The sequence below is a fragment of the Marmota marmota genome, unplaced genomic scaffold (genome assembly GCF_001458135.2).
Source record: "Marmota marmota marmota unplaced genomic scaffold, marMar, whole genome shotgun sequence".
Classification (NCBI taxonomy): domain Eukaryota; kingdom Metazoa; phylum Chordata; class Mammalia; order Rodentia; family Sciuridae; genus Marmota; species Marmota marmota.
This window is the reverse complement of record NW_025999982.1, coordinates 16,923,865-16,932,909: the sequence shown is the minus strand read 5'-3', so window position 1 is coordinate 16,932,909 and position 9,045 is coordinate 16,923,865. Positions and strand designations below refer to the sequence as shown.

General features: G+C 35.0%; 1 protein-coding gene across 1 annotated transcript; it reads left to right on the top strand.

Annotated features, from left to right (window-relative positions):
• Nucleotides 1–1,630: 1,630 nt before the first annotated feature.
• On the top strand, nt 1,631–2,704 carry Defb113 (defensin beta 113). The gene is made up of 2 exons (XM_048805744.1): nt 1,631–1,688; nt 2,550–2,704. Exons 1-2 carry the CDS (start codon nt 1,631–1,633, stop codon nt 2,702–2,704), a joined length of 213 nt encoding a protein of 70 aa, XP_048661701.1.
• Nucleotides 2,705–9,045: the final 6,341 nt, after the last annotated feature.

The following is a 9,045-nucleotide window of genomic DNA, read 5'->3' as shown; positions in this document are numbered from 1 at the left end:
CTATCTATAGTACAGACTGAAAATTTGTTAAAATGGTTTACAATTTCAAATGGTGGATGAGAGAACAGAGATAGTGTAGTAGTACCCTATATTCACGAGGGAGGAAGAGAGAAGCTAGAAGTAAATATTCACAGGAAGAGTGGAAGAAGAACCAACAGAGATTGTCTGTTGGTTGGAGAAAAGTTGGAAAGAAAATCCAAAAACAGTATACAAGAAAGAGGAAAAAAAAATAAAGACATAAGAATACAACAAAAATGCAAAACACCATTCATATATCATTGTCCTACACATTAATGCATATAAACAAAATCCTATATCAAATATAGTAGAGACATTAGTTAATTAAAAAATAAAATAAAATAAATCTTGCTGGAAATTTGAACTGTCCCTGTCAGTCTTTAAAGTTTCTCAGCCTTGTCTCTGACATCACTCAGAATCACCAAACCCAGATCAGCCCTCACAAACCTAGCCACTATCCCACCAATCTGGGCTTCAGATACCTCAGGATTGGCCATCCTGCTATCCCAAGATCTCAATGGTGCTCCTACTTGCAGAGAGACCACTAGGGATACACTCATGCAAAGGAGCAATCCTGAGATATAGCAGCAAGACAAGGGTCACCAACACTCTCAGCTGGAAGACCTAAGTCTCCTCCAAACCCACAGGCATCTCACACTGGACCTGCAGGTCCTGGCTGGAATCCCTAGAGGCTCTTGTGGTGGTAAACCTTCTTGGCACCTGGGCCGCAGCCCCTGGCTGGTATTCCAAAATGGGTGCAGCCACGTGCAACCAAACCTGGAGTCTCCCCAGTAGTCCTATAAGCCATGACAGCAGTGGTGGTGGGTGGTTATTGGTAGCAGGCAGCGGGTCAGCAGCACTGGCGACTGCAGTAGCAGCCACAACTGCAGGTGGGAGGGCATTTTCACCAGGTCATCTCTGTGGGTCAGCTGCAGTGTTGGCTTCAGTTGCATCCAGAGAAGTGGTATCTTCTGTGGCAGCAGCAGATGGTCAGCTATAAGGGCAGCAGCACCCAGAAAGAAGACTTCCAGCAACCTTGGACTGGCAGCAGCAGAATCAGAGTCAGCAGTAATGGCAGTAGCAGTGCAGGTAGCTCTTAATTGACAGGAGACCTCCAGTTCAGGGAAGCAACCATAGAGGTAGCCGAGGCTGTGCTCATAGAAGATAACTCTGGGTAAGGAAGTGGCATCTTTAGCCACAGAGTCTTTGGCAGCAGCGGTATCTGGTGCAGCACGTCTGCCTAAACTAGTTTTTATCCATATAAAATTATTAGAACACTGCCTAGCATATTAAAAATGCTCAAAAAAGATTTGGTTGAAAAAGTCATGATTGGGATTATGTGTTTCCAGTTAATGAGTGACCAAGAGTACTTGAATCCATAATTTCCTTGTTCAACCAAAAATGAGCTCACATTTTTCCCATTGAAGTTCCAATGGAACCAGATCTACTTGTTTGCAATTTCACAGTCGTTGCACAAATAAGTGCTCAATCTGGCAAGCCAGCAGCATTAATCAACTTGTGATCACTGGAGAAGGCTATAAAACCAAGACTCCTTCTGTCTTACCAAAGACATTTTGAGCTGTCCCACATCACTCAAGTAGCTGCATCAGCAATGAAGATATTTTGCATTTTTCTGATCTTTTTCTTCAATGTGTTTTGTGAACTATCAGGTAATATTTGTAATAAGGAAAATATGTGAAGGATAAAATGTTCTTATAAATGCCTTAGTCTAATTCAAATATAAATAAATATATTGTTAGGGGACTACATATGAACTTCTTAAAAGGCAATCTATTTTTTTTCATAGAAAAAATAAATAAAAACTGATCATTGAGAATATATTGGGAATTTTTTTTTTCCTCACGATGTAGCATTGGATCTATGTACTGTGTTGACTTAGGTGATGGGACTATGACTCTTTAACTGCTTTCTACAGCATTTTCTTTTAAAATGAAATTTCATTAACTGATATTGTAGCTGTTGAAAAAAAATTGTTTATATAAATAGACTATTTTGTCCATGTCCCTTACCTACCTCACCCACCCCCTTTTTTTTGTACTGGAGATTGATACAGGGGCACTCAACCACTGAGAAACATCTCCAGCCTTTGATTTTTTTGCTTTTGTTTTTGTTTTTTTTTTTTTGAGACAGGATCTCGCCAAATTGTTTAGGACATCATTAAATTGCTGAGGCTGGCTTTGAACTTGTGCTCCTCCTCTTTCAGGCTCCCACACAACTGGGATAACAGGTGTATGCCACAGCACCTGGCTTTCTTCCCTTTACTTTTGAGGGCTCATCCACAAATTATATATTTAAGGATGTCCTATTTATAAAACATGCTAGTACAAAAGAAATACTGTTAGATAAATAAGAATTTATCTTATGCCAAATTATATGCTAAAAGATCTTCAATAATGTTTCCTGGGCATAATTTTACAACAAAATGGTTAAACTATATGCAGTAAAGAACTTTTATCTGTTTATCTATCTGGATTAAACTCAAATTTATAATCATAGCTTATTTTTCCTACTTTCACAACAAAAAGCTGAAGACAAAGCAGAAAGACAACGTAAATGTCAACTGGTCCAGGGTGTTTGCAAGCTTAAATGCAACAGCTGGGAATATGTCTTTACTCACTGCGACTTTGAGCCCTGCTGTGTAATTCGGGAATACAGTCGCCCTTAGAATAAAGAGTGCAGCAACTCATGCAAAGGTATACTATGATTCCAATATATTCTCAATGCTACATTGTAACAATATTATTAATAAAATGAATTTTTACTCTATCCATCTACTTGCAAGTGGGTTTCATCTGGTTTTCTCTATCTTATAATTTAATAATTAATGCTTCTGTTTTTATCATTGTCATAAATGAGCTCATTGTGTTTCCAGGTTTCCACATTCCTCATTAATTTATGTCATAATATTGAATTAATTTTAACATAAATTTCCTTATGAATTATAAAACATCAGTAAAACTTAACATGCAGAATTTAGATTACCTGCTGACTATATACTTTACTTAGACCTACAGCATTTGTATGAATAGTATCAGAAATTGGGAAAGAATTCCGACACAGAGAAAACAAAGAAATTCAGTGAATTTGAGTTTTAGTAGGGATGAATAATTTCTAGTTTTATTACTAGGACAATTTGCTAACAAGTTGATCATTAGGAAATACAGTGAGAAGAACAGATTTGCAAAGGAACATTTGTGACATGTTAAATGTAGTCATTTCTGTTACATATGTGTGTAAGACACAGGAAAGAAAAATAAATTTCAGACATAGATTTGTGGAGCCATTAACTAAAGCTGTGAGGCTAAATAACCCAAAGAAAGGTTAAGAATGAAAAGGAAAAAAAATGTTTGCAATCCCAAGGAATAACATTTTAATAATGTAAAAAAAAAAAAGGAAACATAAAGGAGGGTAAGGAAAATCTAAGCAATGAGAATTCACTCTCAGGTTTTACCTTCTCAGTTGATATCTCCCAAATTCAAAACAGGAAAACTTGTTCCTCTCATGTTCTGTCTAATATAAGCCATGAACATAATAAAATGATTTATTTAAGCCATCAAGTTTAAGAGAAGTTAATACATGGAAACATTCACCAGAACAGAATCTAACTTTCAGATTGGAAAAGTTGAAAAAAAAAAAAAAACATGCAAGAATGAATAAATCCTAGGCAGGACCTCTGGAATGAAAGAGTAAGAACTCTGAAAATCTGTTCTTTGACTAAAGCCACAAAATATTGGAACAAAGTTGTTAAATACAACTTTATAATAGTTCTTTGCATTACCCAGACTTGGAAAAAATGCAGTGAACATTATTTTTTAAAAAATCCTGAATTCCAGTAAGAGCAGCAATATGAGATTTGTGATATTTTAATTGCCCTATCTCTATTCTCCTCTTTTCACTTCCAGGGTAGCCTTGAAAACCAACAGCCTTGCAAACATGTTCACTGTGAATACATAAGGAATACTACAACTTGATAACAAAAGGACAACTTACCCAGCTAAAAATGAACAAAAAGATTTGAAAAGACATTTCTCTTAGGAAAACATAAAAATGTCTATCATGTGAAGAATTATTTAGATGCATAGTCATCAAAGAAATGCACATCAATATCTCTCTTTCCACTAAGAGGGCCATAATCAAAACAACAGGTAATACCAAAAGTTGGCTAGGATATGAAGAAGAAATTGGAACTCTCATACACTGATGGTGGAAAAAATAAATAAATTGGGGCAAACACTTTGAAAAACAGTCTGGAAATTCCTGGGAGAGTTGAACTTGGAGTTTTCTATTTGATACCATAATTCCATTCCTAAGCAGATATAGGAAAGAAATGAAAATATATCATCAAAAAAACTTGTATACACAAATTTTCATAGCAATAGTATTCACAGTAGTCAGAACTTGGCAATAATCAAATGTATATAAATTGAAGGATGAATAAAATTATGTGATGTATCTATATTACAGAATAATATTCAACAACTAAATGGAATTAATATAGGTTTATGCTACAACATAGACAGACCTTGAAAAAAATGTTAATTGAAAGTAGCCACTCATAAACTGTCACATACTACATTTTTTCCATTAAATACATAAATTATACAGAATAGGCAAAATTATAGATACAAACTAGAATACTATTTTCTTAGGTTTCAGTGGGTGATACAGTTTGTATGTAGTTTAATTGTTTAGTTATGTCATTTAAAGGTTCATTGAAATGAAAGTCTTGTCCCCAGGATGTGATGTCACTAGTGGCACATGATAGAACCTTTAGGATGTAGGTCCTGGAGGGAAGTCCATTATTGGGAGCAAGCCCTTTCAAGGGATCAGGGAAGTCAGTCGCTCTCTGACTTCCTGTTTTGTGATATTAGCTCTTCGTCACATAAACACATCTCTGCCATAATTTGACCGTAGCTGGGTGGGCCTTCTCCAAACTGAGCTGATGAAGGTGCCATGCCCTCAAACCTCTACAAAAGAAAAATAAACTTCTTTTTATAAGTTAGCTGCCTCTAGTATTTCACTGTAGTGACACAAACCTGACTAGTAAAGGCGTGAAGGAAATTTGAAAGTTATGGCAAAAAAATAAAGTGTTTCTTCAGGGGTGATGAGGTGCTATCCCCAAATATAGCACCTAAGCCTCTGAGAAAAAAAAAGCAGAAATAAGTATACTCTCATCTTCCCCTTGCCTCATCTCTCCTGAAGCAGCCTGCAAAATTTAAATGATCTTTCTCCCAAGTAGTTCACATAACCCATGAGGTGGTGCACACCTATAGCCCCAGCTACTTGGCAGGCTGAAACAAGAGGATAATTTGAACTCAAGAATTTAAGGCCAGCCAGGGCAGCATAGTGAGACTCACCTCAAAAACAAACAAACAAACAAATAAAGTGCCCTCACTATACACCAGAGGAAAGGAACATCCTTGCTGAAAGCATGCAGGCAACAAGAAGAATCTGAATAAACCGACATTGCTAAGATCACCAAAGATTGTCATCACAGGATCCCCTCTGTCTGATCATACTTTTGCAGAACTGTCCACTCATCATGAAAACCGGGCATAAAAATGCACAAATTTTCCTGTTCCTTTGACACTTCATTCCTGAGGTTTTCTATGTAATGCACAGCTTCTATTAAGTATTTGCTTATGTTTTTTTTTTCTTGTTACCTTTTCAATTGTTATAGGGGTCTCTGCCATGAACCTAGTGGATGGTTAAAAATAAGCAAATCTTTCTTTCTCAAAAGGTTAACAAAAGCATGCTGAAATTGTTTAAGTCTGTGACTACACAACTCCATGAAAATATTAAGTACTATTGAATTTTACACATTAATAGGCAAATTAACTGATAAGTGAGTTGTACATCAATAATTTTATGAAAAAGAAAATTTTATGTCACAAATTATGCAAGTCAAAAAAGCAGTTTATTAACAACTTTTAAATACTGAAAAATTCTGCCAAACTATGATTATACTCATAAAAATAAAAAAATACCCAAAAATTATGAAATAAAGACATGCTCAAGCAAAATATTAAACAAACAAACAAACAAAAAACCCTAAGAAAACACATTTCCAATCATCAATTCTTTTTTTTTAAATTTATTTATTCTAATTTGTTATACATGACAGCAGAATGCATTTCAATTCATAGTATACAAATAGAGCACTATTTTTTATATCTCTGGTTGTACACAAAGTAAAATCACACCATTCGTGTATTCATACATGTACTTAGGGTAATGATGTCCATCTTATTCCACCATCTTTCCTACCCCTACACCCTTTTCTTTCCCCTCCCTCCCCTTTGTCCTATCTAAAGTTCCTCTATTCCTCCCATGCTCCCCCTCTCCTTGCAGCCTCCAAACCCATTATGGATCAGCATCCACTATCAGAGAAAATATTTGGACTTTGTTTTTTGGGGATTGGCTTACTCCATCGATTTAACTGCAGATGCTATGATTTTATTATTCTCTTTTAATGCTGAGTTATATTACATTGTGTGTGTGTGTGTTTGTGTGTGTGTGTGTGTGTGTTATACTCTAGAGATTAGTACTCTATCTGATGTGTGAGAGGTAAGATTTTTCTTCCAGGATGTAGGCTCTCTATTCACCTCACAGATGGTTTCTTTTGCTGAGAAGAAACTTTTTTAGTTTGATTCCATCCCATTTATTGATTCTTGGTTTTAATTCTTGTACTATAGGAGTCTTATTAAGGAAATTGGGACCTAATCCCAAATGATGAAGATTAGGGCCTATTTTTTCTTCTATTAGACGCAGAGTCTCTGGTTTAATTCCTAGGTCCTGGATCCACTTTGAGTTGAGTTTTGTGCATGGGGAGAGAAAGGGGTTTAATTTCATTTTATTGCATATGGATTTCCAGTTTTCCCAGCACCATTTGTTGGAGAGGCTATCTTTTCTCCAATGTATGTTTTTGGCGCCTTTGTCTAGTATGAGATAACTGCATTTATCTCATACTACTCATGCATGTTATCTCATACTACACAAAGTTATTTTTCTGTGTCCTTTATTCTATACCATTGATCTAAAAGACTATTTTGGTGCCAATACCATGCCATTTTTGTTACTATTGCTCTGTAGTATATTTTAAGGTCTGGTATAATGATGCCACCTGCTTCACTCTCATGCTAAGGATTGGTTTGGCTATTCTGGGTCTCTTATATTTCCAGGTAAGTTTCATGATTGTTTTTTCTATTTCCATGAGGAATGTCACTGGGATTTTGATTGGGATTGCATTAAATCTGTATAGTGCTATTAGTAGTATGGTCATTTTGACAATATTAATTCTGCCTATCCAAGAACAAGAAAGGTCTTTCATCATTTAAGTTCTCCTTTAATTTCTATCTTTAGTGTTCTGTAGTTTCATTGTAGAGGAATTTCACCTGTTTTATTAAGTTGATTGTCAAGTTTTTTTCTTTGAGGCTATGGTAAATAGGGTAGTTTTCCTAGCTTCTCTTTCAGAGGATTTGTCACTGATGTACAGAAATGCCTTTGATTTACGAATGTTGATTTTATATCCTGCTACTTTGCTGAATTAATTTATTGGTTCCAGAAGTTTTCTATACCTCTAGGCATAGAACCATGTCAACCACAAATAGTGCAAATAGTGTGATAGTTTGAGGTTTTTTTCCCCCAACCGTATCTCTTTAATTTCTTTCATCTAATTGTGCTGGCTGGAGTTTCAAGGACTAGGTTGAATAGAAGTGGTGAAACAGGGCATCCCTGTATTCTTCCAGTTTTTAGAGGGAATGTTTTCAATTTTTCTCCATTTAGAATGACGTTGGCCTTGGACTTAGCATAGATAGCTTTTATAATTTTGAGATTATGGTTCTGTTATCCCTAGTTTTTCTAATGTTTTGAACATGAAGCGGTGCTGAATTTTGTTGAAAGCTTTTTCTGCATGTAATGAGATGATCATATGATTCTTATCTTTAAGTATTTTAATGCTTTTTAAAAATATTTATTTTTAATTATAGTTATATATTTATTTTATTTTTATGAGGTGCTGAGGATGGAACTCAGTGCCTCAGGCTTGGTAGGCAAGCACTCGACCACTGAGCCACAACCTTAGCCCTCTTTAACTCTATTAAGGTGATGAATTAAATTTACTGATTTCTATATGTTGAATCAAACTTGCATCCCTGGGATGAACCCCACTTGATCATGGTACACTATTTTTAAGTATGTTTTTGTATTCTATTCATAAGAATTTTATTGAGAATTTTTGCTTCTATGTTCATTGGAGATATTGGTCTGAAGTTTTCTTTCTTTGATGTGTCTTTGGTTTTGGAATCATGGTGATATTGGCCTCATATAATGAATTTGTAAGTTCTCTCTTTTTCTATTTCATGGAATAATTTGAGAAGTTTTGGTATTAGTTCTTCTTTGAAGGTCTTGTAAATTCAGCTGTGTATCCATCTGGTCCTGGGCTTTTCTTGTTTGGTAGGCTTCTGATAATATCTTCTATTTTATTGATTGAAATTGATATGTTTAACTTGTATATACTATCCTGATTCTGTTTGGGCAAATCATATGACTTTAGAAAGTTTTCAATGCCTTTGATATTTTCTATTTTATTGGAGTACAAATTCTCAAAATAATTTCTAGTTACCTTCTGTATTTCTGTAGTGTCCATTGTTCTATTTCCTTTTTCATCACTGATGTTAGTAATTTCAGTTTTTTCTCTCTTCTTTGTTATCTGGTCTAAGGGTTTACCAACTTAAATTTTTTTAAAGAACCAAGTTTTTGTTTTGTCAATTTTTTCAATTTTTTCAATTTCATTGATTTCAGCTCTGATTTTAATTATTTCCTGTCTTCTACTACTTTTGTTGTTGATTTGCTATTTTTTTCTAGAACTTTGAGATGTAATGTTAGGACCTTTATTTGTTGGCTTTTTCTTCTTTTAAAGAATGAACTCCTCTTGCCTTCATAGTGTTTCAGAGATTTTGATATATTGTATCATTTTTCTGGCCTCTAAGAATTTTTTAATTTCCT

Bases quoted from the DNA above. Each gene is read 5' to 3' on its own strand.
- Defb113 (XM_048805744.1), top strand. From the start codon at position 1,631: ATGAAGATATTTTGCATTTTTCTGATCTTTTTCTTCAATGTGTTTTGT. The intron at 1,689-2,549 runs GTAATATTTGTA...TATTTTTCCTAC, and splicing joins TGTGTTTTGTGAACTATCAG to TTTCACAACAAAAAGCTGAA.